The sequence below is a fragment of the Dreissena polymorpha genome, chromosome 4 (assembly GCF_020536995.1).
Source record: "Dreissena polymorpha isolate Duluth1 chromosome 4, UMN_Dpol_1.0, whole genome shotgun sequence".
Classification (NCBI taxonomy): Eukaryota; Metazoa; Mollusca; class Bivalvia; order Myida; family Dreissenidae; genus Dreissena; species Dreissena polymorpha.
In genome coordinates, this window is record NC_068358.1 from 8,501,208 (window position 1) to 8,517,649 (window position 16,442).

General features: G+C 37.5%; 1 protein-coding gene across 1 annotated transcript in view; it reads left to right on the forward strand.

The window, feature by feature from the left end:
- The window catches only part of LOC127877570 (uncharacterized), a 34,110-nt gene extending 18,519 nt beyond the window's left edge, over positions 1-15,591 (forward strand). The window contains exons 7-14 of the mRNA XM_052423546.1: positions 1,527-1,610; positions 3,006-3,180; positions 3,490-3,586; positions 4,694-4,808; positions 6,319-6,579; positions 9,905-10,058; positions 11,250-12,010; positions 12,692-15,591. Of these exons, the coding sequence (XP_052279506.1) occupies positions 1,527-1,610; positions 3,006-3,180; positions 3,490-3,586; positions 4,694-4,808; positions 6,319-6,579; positions 9,905-10,058; positions 11,250-12,010; positions 12,692-12,810 (1,766 nt within the window). The 3' untranslated portion in view covers positions 12,811-15,591. The remainder of the gene's footprint in view (positions 1-1,526; positions 1,611-3,005; positions 3,181-3,489; positions 3,587-4,693; positions 4,809-6,318; positions 6,580-9,904; positions 10,059-11,249; positions 12,011-12,691) is intronic.
- The last annotated feature ends 851 nt before the right edge of the window (positions 15,592-16,442 follow it).

Sequence of the window (16,442 nt, forward strand, 5' to 3'; positions counted from 1 at the left end):
CACAAACACATCTTGTTCTTTCATTAAAATGCTTGCTTTAGAATATGTTTTTCTCAGCTGACAATGATCAGTACATTTATCAAAAACGAACAATCCCAAATTCATATTATGTTACTGGACACCAAGAAATTGTTATTATCATGCCTATTTAATACTGAAAATCTTAGCCAACCTGAATCATAATTTACGAGTGCAGGGCCTGTGCTAACAGCATTTTTGTGCCTATTGGGGAAAAGTACCGGTACCAGCCCAAATGGGAAAATTAGCACGAAAAAAAAAAGAAAAAAAAAGGGAAAAATCGGGTCATGAAGTGACAGTCTTCAGATTGGGAAATTTGTCTAGTATATTTATTGCTAAGAAATAGTTTAAAATTGATAACTTAGTCTTTTTAAGTTGTCAATATTGTATTTTCTGCCTAGGGAAATAAAATATATGTTTCATTTTATGTGTTAACAAATTTATATTTTTTTGCTCCCGGATCGAATGATCGGGGGTATATTGTTTTTGGCCTGTATGTAATTGTATGTGTCACAATACTTTAACCTTGGTCATAACTTTTGCAATATTGGAGATAGCTACTTGATATTTGGCATGCATGTGTATCTCATGGAGCTGCTCATTTTGAGTGGTGAAAGGTCAAGGTCATCCTTCAAGGTCAAAGGTCAAATATATTGCTTCAAAGCGGCGCATTAGGGGGCAATTTTTGACAAACACATCTCTTGTTAACCAGGTTTTCCGAAGGAAAAAACTGGTTATTAGATTGGCGAAAGCGGGCGGGCTGGCTGGCGGGCGGGCTGGCGGGCGGGCGGAACAAGCTTGTCCGGGCCATTACTATGTCGTTCATTGTCATATTTTAAAATCATTTGGCACATTTGTTCACCATCATTGGACGGTGTGTCGCGCGAAATAATTACGTCGATATCTCCAAGGTCAAGGTCACACTTTTAGTTCAAAGGTCAAAATTGGCAATAAATGAGCTTGTCTGGGCCATAACTATGTCATTGTGAGATTCTACAAAATATGGCACATTTGTTCACCATCATGGGACAGTGTGTCGCACGAAAGAATCACATCAATATCTCCAATGTCAAGGTCACCACAACTTAAAATAGATTTATTTTGAAACAAACTTACAAAGGGGGTTAATTTTGTTTGTTCATTTCAAAAGTTCAGTTTGAGTTGTCTCCCTTAATCAGATTTTAAGGTCGCCGTGGTGTAATGGATGTGGTGTCCGCCTAGCGACCGGGAGGTTACGGGTTCGATCCCCACCGTGGGAGCGTTCTTTAGATCTCCCCCAAAGACACCAAGTACTGGTTCTAGGCCCAGGAAACGGACTCGAGAGCATTTATATAAGCCTTAGGCTTTCGATGCAATCGAGCTAAAATAAATAGGTTTAAACTAATCAGATTTTTTTTCACAATGAAAACCTGGTTTTGTGACAATTTTGTCCCTTGTTTTGTATTTACATTAACATTTATACAAAAAGACTATGCAATGCTGACCTGTGCCCTGTGTATTGTGATCAGGAAGCCATCACAGTGAGGCTCTGATGCAGGAACTGCAGGGATCCATTCAGAAGGCATTGCCGGCCAGTCAAGGCAAGGTGGACGGTGAGTACATACAGGCAGGCTTGTTTTGTTATGCCCCCCTTCGAAGAAGAGGGGGTATATTGCTTTGCTCATGTCGGTAGGTCGGTCGGTCCTTCCACCAGGTGGTTTCCGGATGATAACTCAAGAACGCTTGGGGCTAGGATCATGAAACTTCATAGGTACATTGATCATGACTCGCAGATGACCCCTATTGATTTTGAGGTCACTAGGTCAAAGGTCAAGGTCACAGGTGAAGGTCACAGTTTCTGGAAATAGGCATTTTAAGGATTAAGCATGGTTCAAACAAGGGAAACAACTACCGTTTATGCATGTTCTTTTTATTACAGAATTTGCCTCCCTTTAATTCATTTAAAATCTTATTTTACAGCAGAGATTCCAAATCTGACCTGTAAATGAGCCCCATATTTACTGCCAGTGCTAGGTTAACTTTTCCCATTTGATCATTCGAAAGTATTGGTATTGTAATGCTGCTGCTACTGCTACTGCTACTGCTACTGCTACTACTACTACTACTACTACTACTACTACTACTACTACTACTACTACTACTACTACTACTACTTCTACTACTACTACTACTACTACTACTACTACTACTACTACTACTTCTACTACTACTACTACTACTATTTCTACTACTACTACTACTACTACTACTACTACTACTACTACTACTACTACTACTACTACTACTACTACTACTACTACTTCTACTACTACTACTTCTACTACTACTACTACTCTCCTCCTCCTCCTCCTCCACCACCACCACCACCACCACCACCACCACCACCACCTCCACCACCACCACCTCCACCACCACCACCTCCACCACCACCACCACCACCACCACCACCACCACCACCACCACCACCACCACCACCACATCCACCACCACATCCACCACCACCACCACCGTGACAAAAAACGTATTCACACAATGGCTGCTACTACAACTTATAGCCCATATAGGGGGACATGCATGTTTTACAAACAGCCCTTGTTTCATCAAATTTTGGACTGAAATCTGACCCCATTCCCAATCTCAGCAAGTATATATGAGTCGTGTTCTGAGAAAACTGGACACAATGCATGTGCGTAAAGTGTTGTCCCAGATTAGCCTGAGCAGTTTGCACAGGCTAACCAGGGACGACACTTTCCGCCTAAATTGGATTTTTGTAAAGAAGAGACTTCATTTAAACAAAAAAATGTCATACAAGCGGAAAGTGTCGTCCCTGATTAGCCTGTGCAGTCAGCACAAAAACTGGGACGACACTTTACGCACATGCATTATTCCTAGTTTTCCCAGAAGGTGACACATATTTTTCCCCAAATGACAGACACATATTCTTTAAGTTATCATTTGTGTGCTTATATTTTTATTTTATTTTTCAGCTTCATGCCAGACCATGTTGTCACTGCCTGTGAATTTTGACCTTAATGCAGTTCTTGGTGCCTATGTGACTGGTGACACAGACGAAGGGACACAGGAGATGCTGAGCACTTCCTCCCTGCGCAGGAAACTCTTCTTTCATGGAGACACGTCTAGTCTGGCACCCAGCCCTGTTAAGTAAGTCTGGTACATCTAACATGGTGCCTAGCTCTATTAAGTCCTGCTTATCTAGTTTTTTCAGTATCTCTGTTACAACTAGTCTGGATACCAAGTCCGTTAAGTAAGGTTTGTGCCCAGCCCTGTCAGTACGTTTGGTTATTAAAATAAGGTGCTGCTGTGACAACTTATGGTGCACAAAATATTGGAAATATTATAATATTTACTCAGGCGAAATTATTTTATGTAAATTTATTCTCATCATACTGGCAATTGCCATGATGTCATCGTAATGCCCATCATTTGCACGGTGTTTGCATGCTGCTTCAGAAACGTGGGTCATGAGGTGGAGCCAGAGTCGCCCTGTGGAAGACAACAGAGGCATTCCAACTGGGAAAGAATTACTCCCTTGAAAAACACGCCAGCTGTAAGACCATAGAAGTTGCTCATGAATTTAAAAACATTGAAATTAAATGTTGTTTGAATGTTTTGTTGGAAAGTACTGATTAATAATTTGTATCAGGGCATTATTATAATTTTATCATATTGGCACAGAAGTAATGAGACCAACAAAGATTTAGTTTTGAACATACGCATTTTACACTGTTCATGTGTTCTTAAAGGTACACACTACAAATTTGTGTTTTTTCTGTCATTTTATTTATCTTTGTGGACATGAAATTTGGTAATATCAGACATCGTTGGATATTAAATTGGAAGATTCTAAATTTTGCCTTAAACCTGAAAATGCATTTTCTATCTGTTGTTTGTCTATTCTTACACCCTTTTTTTCTAACATACCTTAACATATGGTAAAACAACAATGTTTGACTTGCCCTTATTTTCCAAAGCTTATAAATAAGTCTATCATGATAATGTCGTCTCTAAAGCCTAGTGTAACAACCAGTTACTAAATTAAGCCATCATTGCAATATTCCAGCACTTCAACAGAAGCACACTTATAATTAGAGTTACCCATCTTGCGCAATTGTAATTAAAACATTTGTTCTATTTATGATAAGACATTTTTACATGACTGCAGTTAAGTGCATTGTAATTAACAAGTAATAAACTGCATGCTGTGGATGAGGGAATCAGTTGCTTTCAGATATTTTATCAGTTTTATCTATTTGTTTGAGAAGAAAACATTACAAAAATTATTGACTGTGGGGAAAAATAAGTATCAAATGAACAGACCAATACAGCATTTGTATTACTTTGATTGGTATTCTATTTGTAAAATAACTTTTTCCAATATGTGTGTTCTGCAAGGTGTTATATATGTGGAAGAAAATCTAGAAACTCTTGTTTGTTTATTAAGGTTCTAGTTAGAAGTCACTTATTTGAATGTAAATGAATGAATCTAACAATTAACTGCCATGTCAAAACAAATTCCCCCCCCCCCATTAAGTTTCAACTTTTTTTTATGTATTTCAGACACAAGTGTCCAATTCGTGATTTTGTTTTTTTAGTAGTATTAATTGTAAAATAAAAGCTACTTACAAAGGGGCTTACACTATATTGCTTGTTACAGTTCTCATCAAGTCCAATCAAGAGTGCCTGTACCCCCCAACATCGACGCTGCTCCTCCGACCCAGAATTCCTTGCCTCACCAGAACTGTCACCCATTGTACAAGGCAGTATACCCAGTATGTACACCCTCATAGGTTAGGGTAGTCTAGTTTCATTGGAATTGTACATATTTGTTTGTACTTTTTATGCTCCCCGAAATAAAATTCCGGCGGAGCATATTGTTGCCAATTTGTCCTTACTTCCGTCACACTTTTGTTACCGTTTCTCATAGCATTTTCAATACTTAACCGATCTCTTTCATATTTGGCATGTAGTTACCTTGCATGGACCTCTACCTTTTGATGAGGTTTGAGGTCACTGGGGTCAAGGTCACTGAGGCTAAAAATAGATTCTTCTGTCACACTTTGTGTTACAGTTTCTCATAGCACCTTCAATACTTAACCGATCTCTTTCATATTTGGCATGTAGGTACCTTGCATGGACCTCTACCTTTTGATGAGGTATGAGGTCACTGGGGTCAAGGTCAAGGTCACCGAGGCTAATAGTAGACTTCCTTCCGTCACACTTTTGCTACCGTTTCTCATAGCGCCTTCAATACTTTACCAATCGCTTTCATATTTGGCATGTAGGTACCTTGCATTGACCTCTACCTTTTGATGAGGTTTGAGGTCACTGGGGTCAAGGTTGATGAGGCTAATAATAGACTTCCTTCCGTCACACTTTTGCTACCGTTTCTCATAGCGCCTTCACTACTTCACCAATCGCTTTCATACTTGGCATGTAGGTACCTTGCATGGACCTCTACCTTTTGATGAGGTTTGAGGTCACTGGGGTCAAGGTCACCGAGGCTAATAATAGACTTCCTTCCGTCACACTTTTGCTACCGTTTCTCATAGCGCCTTCAATACTTTAACAATCGCTTTTTTACTTGGCATGTAGGTACCTTGTATGGACCTCTACCTTTTGATGAGGTTTGAGGTCACTGGGGTCAAGGTCACCGAGGCTAATAATAGACTTCCTTCCGTCACACTTTTGCTACCGTTTCTCATAGCTCCTTCAATACTTTACCAATCGCTTTCATACTTGGCATGTAGGTACCTTGCATGGACCTCTACCTTTTGATGAGGTTGAGGTCACTGGGTAAATGTCACCGAGGCTAATAATAAATGTTTTAGGTGTTTATTTACACATACATTGACAAAGCGCATCATCGGGGAGCATCCATCAGTTTCACTGATATTCTTGTTTACAATACTGCACTGATTACACTGAATTACTTCTGGTTAATATCAGTTTGTTGTCAGTTGCCATTTTGAAATGTAATGCCGCAGTAATGTCAGGCGTGTTGTAACCAGGACATTGTTTGTTTGAGTCAATTATATTCTGCCTATGAACCACACCACAAATAGCCTTTTAATAATTTAAGGCTTCAGAAGACTCAAAACCTACGAAAGCTTAAAGAAATTGTTTCAATTATAATGTTTTCAATTAAAATTTCATGAAATTGTTTTAATAATACATTTCAGTGCTTCAAGTTCGCAAATCTGAAGGCTCTAAAGATTTAACACATGAAACTAAAACTAAACCTATGTTACTCATATTTCAAATGTGCTTATTAATTTCCAGAAACAGGAGCACGTTCGCGGTCTTCAGGCATGTTTGAAATGCACCCAGATGAGTTTGATATCAGCCCTGTTACGGCAGGGGACAGCGGGCGACACCACAGCCTAGTGTCTCCCATACCCTTTCAGGGGCTGATGGAGGAAAACACAGAGGACGACTTCAGACCAAAGTTTGAGGACAGCCCCGGCTTCTCTCCCATACGACCACCCAAAACACCCACCAGAAAGATTTTGAGGAAGAGCCAGGAAGAATCTTATATTCAAGGTTTGAGTGTTGATTTTTTTGTTTTCAGAATTTGCATCCAGTGTGTTGTACTAGGACTGAGGATTTGCATCCAGTGTGTTGTACTAGGACTGAGGATTTGAAAACAGGAGCCATGTCATGCAAAAATCAATTGGCATAGGCAGGCGTCCTGCAGGCGTCTGTATAGTCATGCAAGGCTTCATTGTCCTGCAGGCTTCTGTATAGTCATGCAAGGCTTCATTGTCCTGCAGGCGTCTGTATAGTCATGCAAGGCTTCATTGTCCTGCAGGCGTCTGTATAGTCATGCAAGACTTCATTGTCCTGCAGGCGTCTGTATAGTCATGCAAGGCTTCATTGTCCTGCAGGCGTCTGTATAGTCATGCAAGGCTTCATTGTCCTGCAGGCGTCTGTATAGTCATGCAAGGCTTCATTGTCCTGCAGGCGTCTGTATACATGTAGTCATGCAAGGCTTCATTGTCCTGCAGGCGTATGTATAGTCATGCAAGGCTTCATTGTCCTGCAGGCGTCTGTATAGTCATGCAAGGCTTCATTGTCCTGCAGGCGTCCTGCAGGCGTCTGTATAGTCATGCAAGGCTTCATTGTCCTGCAGGCGTCTGTATAGTCATGCAAGGCTTCATTGTCCTGCAGGCGTCTGTATAGTCATGCAAGGCTTCATTGTCCTTCAGGCGTCTGTATAGTCATGCAAGGCTTCATTGTCCTGCAGGCGTCTGTATAGTCATGCAAGGCTTCATTGTCCTGCAGGCGTCTGTATAGTCATGCAAGGCATCATTGTCCTGCAGGCATCTGTATAGTCATGCAAGGCTTCATTGTCCTGCAGGCGTCTGTATAGTCATGCAAGGTTTCATTGTCTCATTCAGGGTAGCTCCTTACCAGATTTTTGTTGAAAGTGGCTTTAGACCCATTTTCGTATGGCGCCAATTATATTGGTCAGAAATATGTGATAAAATCTCTGAATGCAACTGTTTTTTATGCAATAATGATTTATTAGTCCCCTACCGGTTTCACCGGAGGGGACTTATGGTTTGCGCTCCGTGCGTCTGTCACACCTTTCTGGATCCTGCAATAACTTTAAAAGTTATTGATATTTTTACATGAAACTTAAAATATGAATAGATGGCAATATGGACATTATGCACGTCATTTTGTTTTGTACCTACGTCAAAAATTATGGTTGCTATGGCAACAAATAGACTAAAAATACTGCTGTAAATGGTGGTTTTCTGGATCCTGCGATAACTTTTAAAGTTCTTCATATTTTTACATGAAACTTGAAACATGGATAGATGGCTATATGGACATTATGCATGTCATTTCATTTTGTTCCTACGTCAAAAATTGTGGTTGCTATGGCAACAAATAGACTAAAAATACTGCTGAAAATGGTGGTTTTCTGGATCCTGCGATAACTTTTAAAGTTCTTCATATTTTTACATGAAACTTTAAACATGGATAGATGGCTATATGGACATTATGCATGTCATTTCGTTTTGTTCCTATGCAAAAATTATGGTTGCTATGGCAACAAATAGACTAAAAATACTGCTGAAAATGGTGGTTTTCTGGATCCTGCGAAAACTTTTAAAGTTCTTCATATTTTTACATGAAACTTTAAAAATGGATAGATGGCAATATGGACATTATGCATGTCATTTCGTTTTGTTCCTATGTCAAAAATTATGGTTGCTATGGCAACAAATAGACTAAAAATACTGCTGAAAATGGTGGTTTTCTAGATCCTGCGATTACTTTTAAAGTTCTTCATATTTTTTCATGAAACTTGAAAAATGGATAGATGGCAATATGGACATTATGCACTTCATTTCATTTTGTTCCTACGTAAAAATTCTGGTTGCTATAGCAACAAATATATATATAAAAAATCTGAAAATGGTGGAATTTCTGACAATGGTGGAGCCGGTAGGGGACTTATATTGCTTGACAATAGTCTTGTTTATGTGGGTAACACTTATAAGTTAAGTACATGTACATGGTTGATGTATACAATAATCACGGTTGTATTGCATGTGAGCAAAAACTACTTGAACAAAAATAAATATAGAAATCAGACTCACTGTGAACATATATTTATCACATGTGTTTTCATTGGCTTAGTTTTTGTTCCATTGACCAATCGCATTTTGTTATTTTGCTGAAATCACGTTGCAACCTCAAATGACGTCACAAAATGTAAACAACATTCAGGACTTATTATTATGTTTGCGTAAATATTTATTTAATTTTTAACCAGGTTTTCCGAAGGAAAAAACTGGTTATTAGATTGGCGAATGCGGGCGGGCTGGCTGGCGGGCGGGCGGAACAAGCTTGTCCGGGCCATAACTATGTCGTTCATTGTCAGATTTTAAAATCATTTGGCACATTTGTTCACCATCATTGGACGGTGTGTCGCGCGAAATAATTACGTTGATATCTCCAAGGTCAAGGTCACACTTTGAGTTCAAAGGTCAAAAATGGCCATAAATGAGCTTGTCCTGGCCATAACTATGTCATTCATTGTGAGATTTTTAAATCATTTGGCACATTTGTTCACCATCATGGGACGGTGTGTCGCACGAAAGAATCATGTCAATATCTCCAATGTCAAGGTCGCCACGACTAAAAATAGATTTTTTTTAAAAACAAACTTACAAAGGGGGTTAAATTTGTTTGTTCGTTTCAAAAGTTCAGTTTGAGTTTTTCCCTTTATCAGATTTTTTTTTCACAATGAAAACCTGGTTTTGTGACAATTTTGTCCCTTGTTTCCTTTTAAAGCCTGTGATACAAAAAATCTGACACTCGTCATTTCATACCATATTTTATATTAAACTCGTCCAAGAACTTCGTTGGTAAGCTCGCCACAGGCTTGCTTACTAACAAAATTCCTGAACTCGTTAAATAAAATATAGTATGATATGACAACTCGTGACAGATCCTATATATCAGCGCTCTATGAAAAGTATTTTTATGCAAGTGCATAAGGTGTTGTCCCAGATTAGCTTTTGCATTCTGCACAAGCTAACAAGGGACAACACTTGCCGCCAAAACTGTATTTTTGCTAAGTAGAGACTTCATCAATCAAAACATTGGAAAGTGTTGTTCCTATTTAGCCAGTGCGGACAGCACATGCTTATATGGGAAACACTTAGAACATGCAACAAACATCTTTTTCACAGAGCGTGGCCATATTTTGCAAATAATTCAGCCGAGTTCTGAGAAAACTGGGCTTAATGCATATGCGTAAAGCAGTCCTCACAGGCTAATCTGGGACGACACTGTACGCACATGCATTATGCCCAGTTTTCTCATAAGACAACTCAATTGATTACAGAGGAGGTTTGTGACAGTGATGGGGAGGAGTCAGTGACCCCAGTGTCCAGCAGGCCCCATGTGCCCAGCCCCTCTGCCATCTCTGGGGAGAGCATGTCTCCCATCTGCCACAATCTGCCTCAGAAAAATGCCTCAACGCTACCTAAATCTCACAGGTAAGGGGCTTTTTCGATTTACATTGATTTGTAGTCTTGTAGAGCTTATTGTAAGTGGTTTTTAATTAAGCCTGAATTTGTTAATTCAATTGATCAAGGTTTATTTATTTCAGTGTGATTTAATCTAAATTAATGTCATTTAATCCATTTCACTAGTCTAAAATGTTGCTGTTCCAATAGAGTTTTAGTGACATTGCTTGCAAAATTGTTTGCTTGCTGTCCCCTACCGGTTTCACCGAAGTGGACTTATGGTTTGCGCTCTGTGTGTCCGTGAGTCTGTCTGTCAGTCTGTCACACTTTTCTGGATCCTGCAATAACTTTAATAGTTCTTAATATTTTTTCATGAAACTTGAAACATGGATAGATGGCAATATGGACATTATGCACGTCATTTCATTATGTTCCTACGTCAAAAATTCTGGTTGCTATGGCAACAAATAGACTAAAAATACTGCTGAAAATGGTGGTTTTCTGGATCCTGCGATAACTTTAAAAAGTTCTTAATATTTTTCATGAAACTTGCAACATGGATAGATGGCAATATGGACATTATGCATTTCATTTCATTTTGTTCCTTTGTCAAAAATTGTGGTTGCTATGGCAACCCAAAAAAAATATATCTGAAAATGGTGGAATTTCTGACAATGGTGGAGCCGGTAGGGGACCATATTGCTTTACAATAGCCTTGTTTAATTTTTGCTCTGTCGTTATTTAGTACAGCTATAACATAAAATTATGTTCATACAGAATGACAAAATTTGAAAATTGATATAATTGTCTGTGAAGAGTCTTTATTAAAGTTTAAGCATATATTGTTGCATAACATTAGGGTTTGGGATGAATCCTGACATTATTTATGAATATGCTTTTACCAATGTATAAAAATATTCTATGTATAAGCCTCTTGATGAAAATGGCAAAACTTTTAAATATTTGTAAAAGAAGTTATTTTTGTAGTTGTACCAACTTCTGTTGTTATGCATGATTTCATTTTTTTTCTGAAAGAAAATCAAAAAGTAAAATTGGAATTTCATATTCAAATATTGGGCATTTTTCCAATAACGGTATTTGTTCCTATCCCAACACATAATCAATATATACAATAATCAATCTGTGTAGATATACCTGTTTTAGCATTAAGTATGATTTCAATTAAGACAAACATTTAACACAAAACCTTTTTTATTGAAGCTGTACAGACCTGCATACTACCATGGACTTTGAGTCTGGTGGCAATCCACGCGAGAATATTCTGACATCAAGTCTTTGTGATACCAGAGACTTCACATCGTCAGACCATTTCCATGACGACACACAGCAGCACCACAGCCTGTCCAATCAGGACACTGGATACCAGACAGCTAGTCTGCAGTCGACCAATCAAGAATCACTTCACACTAACTTGACCAATCAGTTCAGCTCTCTGCCATTCAATCTGACCAATCCAGAAACAGCATTTCCAAACACCAGCCAGTCCTCCGACAAAGCCCCTGTGATGAATCTGGCTCATCATATTTCACTTATCGCTGATAGGGATGACAGTGATGAGGATGAGCATGACTTCAACATTAACAACGTGATGAGCAGTCCAATATTCCCAACTAAACAGAAACTTTTCTTCGATGATGACCTGGATTTACAAGATACCCCTAAAAACTCGGTGTCAACTCGGTTATCTTTTGATGATAGTGCTCTTCCAGAGGAATATGACTTTGGTCATAGACATATGGAGGTTGACATTAAAACCTCGAATATGGAGTGTGTTGTAAACTCTCAAGAGGAAGTGGTTTTGTCCCGAGCTCGGGAGACCTTGGCGATCGCCAACAGTCTTTATCCCAAGGACAGAGCTACTAGGGTGACGGGGTCCAGATTAAGAGATATTGACAGTCGCTCTTTCAAGTCTGGAATCACTTTAAAACAAAAAATTGGAGGAGATAAGCCAATGAGTGCTAGTATGTTATTTTGCTACTGTTTCATGTTATTTAATTTAAATTTCTTTAACCCATTTATGCCTAGTGGACTCTCCCATCCTTCTGATTCAGATCAATTTATTTCCAAAATTAGGGATGTCTAGTTCATTTATTTCTATATTTAGAATTTTTCTTACAGAAATTCCTTTAAGCAAACAGCGCAGACCCTGATGAGACGCCGCATCATGCGGCGGCCGCATCATGTGGCGTCTCATCTGGGTCTGCGCTGTTTGACAAGGCCTTTTTTCTAGACGCTAGGCATAAATGGGTTAATTGTTTTCTCCCTAGACATACACATATGAGTTAAATGTAATTTTTATAAAGTATCAGACATAACATTCAATAAAATTGTATTTCATAACATTAATTTTAAATATATTTTTTCATGAAATCAAACTAATATAATCTTACATCAAACAGATTAATACAGGTACAACTCCAATATTGAATCAGTTGTTAACACTTGAAATTAAGAAGTTTGAATTTTTATAATGTATTCATTATTCTGAATCATAATTAAAGTTACTTAAATCATTTCTGTGCGAACAGAAGTGAAAGGGTACTTTGTTATATTTCCAAATTGAGACTAATGATAAAAGCAGATATTACATTATATTATGCTATCCATTACCTATAACCATCAGTTTGCTGTGATCATTCCAGGTGAGCTTGCCTACTCCATCATCCAGAGAGCAGGTGCTGATCTTGCCAAGTACAAGTCATTGATGCGCGACAAGACCACTCATGAGCTCACCATAAAGGGCCTACACTCCGACAGCTGAGGGGCTACACTTCCTTTGCTGATGTAGCAATTGTACATATATAGTACAGAGTCCGTATTCACAAAGTTATTACTGACATTTTTAGTCAATTTTTAACTCTCTTGCATTAACTTTAGGTCTTGGGTTGATTATGTATGGGAATATATTAAAATGATAGGTTGTAATTTTTTAAACTGGTAAACAAGTCTTTAAAACCTTAACTCTTTTTATGTTGACAACAACAATCATAGAATTTTTTATGGACAATTTGATGCAAAATCTTGACTTGTGCACGATTGAAATTGTGTTTATAAGGTTCCCTACTTGGCTTTGTGATTGCAGCTGATCTTTGTAAGGCGCAAATCCAAGTCCCATAAAATCTAACATTATTTAAAATTATAAAAAAAGTATTATTGGAACATGAACTTTCACACATAATATAAGTTAAATATAACCAGTGATCCATTGTTCAATGAAGACCATGAAGAAAAGAAAATATTGTTATATGTCATCACTTGGTACACATTTTGAAATTTCTTGATAAAAATTGAAAATTTAAATTAAAAAAAATTGGTGGAATAAAAAAAATTAAAATGAAGTTCAAGTTTGAATGGAAACATTAATAAAAATGTTCAATGATTTTTACAGATATGTATTGGGTTCAATACAGTAAACATTATCATTAAAATATGCAATGACAAGATTTATTTTATGAATGATACATTTATTTTCTTTATGTAATATTGTAAGTTCATCCCATATCAATGTGATAGCTGTTAATGTTGATTATAAGGCATGTGGTGTCAATGTTGATTGTTATAATATTATTTATTAATTTCGTCTTTGGTCTTGGAGCTTTTGTCTTTGTGCATGTGTGTCCATTTTTTTCTGGTGTCAGTCAAATTTTTTATTTAATACTTGCTCAATTGTGTGTGTTTTAAACAGCTTGGTCCATGGTGTTAAAGCGATAATTCTTGACAAATAACCACTTCAAGTGAAAATGTGTTTTTATGTGGCCAGCGTACCTGCAGACCAGGCTGCCCGCTTGCATGCACAGCTGGTCTGGAGCTATGCTGGCCGCATATGGCATGAGACCAATTTTCCATAATGCGGGTCAAATGTGATGTGATGCAGCAGATGAAGTTTGCATGATATTTATGGTACATTAATTTGTTAAATGTCTGCACATTTTCCAATTGTTTCAGCTGCATTTTATGGTGATGTAGTTACCCAGTATTTTGGTGTTATTTTATTAATATTTTGTATAGATGTACATTGTCTGCATTTATTAAATGTTGCACAAAATGTATTTTGTACAGTGAAACTGACGTTGAATTACATACATTTTCTGCCTTTAATTTTTTTTATTTACTAAGGAAACTACATATTTTAATGGCTTTTTGGTAGATTGATATGACAAAAACAATAGTGACAGCAAATAGATATTTAATAAAAACAGAACATGTATTCAGCATTGCTGGACATTTCTATGAATAGTACTTCATAACTTGCCATCTAGTGCTTTTTAATGTAAGGTATGTACCAATAATGTGTTACACATTAGCTTGTACATATTTGTATGTAAATATAGTAAGGTAAAATAGTATTATCCTAACAGGTTTTATACGGCTACATGCCCTACATTTTGGGCTGTGCTCTGTGAAAAGGGGGTTTAATGCATGTGTGTAAAGTGTTGTCCCTGATTAGCCTGTTCAGACACTTTCTGCCTTATGCATGTGTGTAAAGTGTTGTCCCTGATTAGCCTGTTCAGACACTTTCTGCCTTATATTTTCTGTTTAAAGTAAGTATCCTCTTACAAAAAATCCGGTTTAGAGAGAAAGTGTCATCCAGGATTTGCCTGTTTGGACTGCACAGGCTAAACTGAGACGACACTTTATGCACAAGCATTAAACCCCTTTTTGCACACAGCATGGCCCTACTCATGCCTTTCTTTGTGCTGTCCATGTATACCAACAATTATTTGAGTCGTGTTCTGAGAAAACTGGGCATAATGCATGTGCGTGAAGTGTCGTCCCAGATTAGCCTGTGCAGTCCGCACAGGCTAATCAGGGACGACACTTTCCGCTTTTATGTCAAGTCTCTTCTTAGCAAAAATCCAATTAAGGGGGAAAGTGTCGTCCCTGATTAGCCTGTGCGGACTGCACAGGCTAATCTGGGACGACTCTTTACGCACATGCATTATGTCCAATTTTCTCAGAACGCGACTCATTTATGTGAGGTGCCAATGTGATAGTTTCGACAGTGGATATGCCAAATTCTTTGTCTTTCATTCATTTGCAATACAGGAGTGTGTGGTTGAGTGATTTCAACGAAACCTTTGTGCATAAGAAAATAATTATAGCAATTGCATAATACATGTAACAAAATAAGTATGTGCTGTGTAATTCTTTGTATAACGTGAAGTCATTGTTTCACTTCTTACTGCTTTATTCATCGACAAATAATGCCAGTACTGTTGTATCGGAACTAAAAAATATGAATTTATTTTCATGTACATAGTAACAGTTTGCAAATGTAATTGTGTTAAGTGTGTACATGTATAAGAAATAATATAAAACTACACATGTAGTTGCTTGAATGCAGGTAAAAGGTTTTAGGTCAGTTCTCATATAACAATGTTAAGGTTTGTTGTAGCAAAAATACTGCAAAAGCATTTATTTTAATTTTCTAGATACATTAAAATAAAGATCAAGGGCGTGGTTTTAGTGTTTTTTGTGTTCACTGTTCATGATGTGTGTGATATTGCAACTATATTGAAAATGAATAAATTGTACAAATAAGCGTTTTCCGGCTTGCTTTGCAAAAAAACATGCCAAAAATCTCAATCATAGAATATAAACAATATTTATATACACAACACTCACAAAATGTTAACATGGAAAGGGCCATTCAAACAAATATACAGGAAGTTAAATTTCAGACATACCAGGAGTAGAGAAACCTTATTCAAACCTTAGGTTAAGTGTAGAGCTATTTACCTAGATGGGACATTAACACAACACGGCAAACAAAACCAACACAGGACAATAAATGTGGGGTCACTGCCTTGCAACAATCGATTCAAAAACGCATTGGGGGCTTCCAAAGGTAATTAACCCATTTATGCCTAGCGTCTAGCAAAAAAGGCCTTGACAAACAGTGTAGACCCAGAAGAGACGCCGCATGATGCGGGTCTCATCAGGGTCTACGCTGTTTGCATATTTTGTTTCATTTTTATTATTAATAAATATTTTATTAATATTTAAGGAAAATATTTAGACTGTTCCATGATATTCCAATACTATATATATATGATTACCCTTTACTGTCTAATGGCTCATCTAATTAAATATATCTTCATTTAAGTATCCTAAGCAATTTATTGAAAGATTGTGCTACACATCATGACAATATATGCCCTCTTCTCATATTTCTTACATCATTACTGGTAAGTATTCAAAAAATTGGTTTAAAAGTAGGTTCCAGGACAGATAGTGTGTCCACGTCTTATTTTATTAAGGGTATATTAAATCAGCTTCATACAAAGTTTGGTGCTTTCTTCAGAAAGTTGAACATCTTTGGTATTTTATGTGCCATAACCTATTCACTATCAGAGTAATTTTGTAATCTATCTGGAAAAAACACATGGGTGG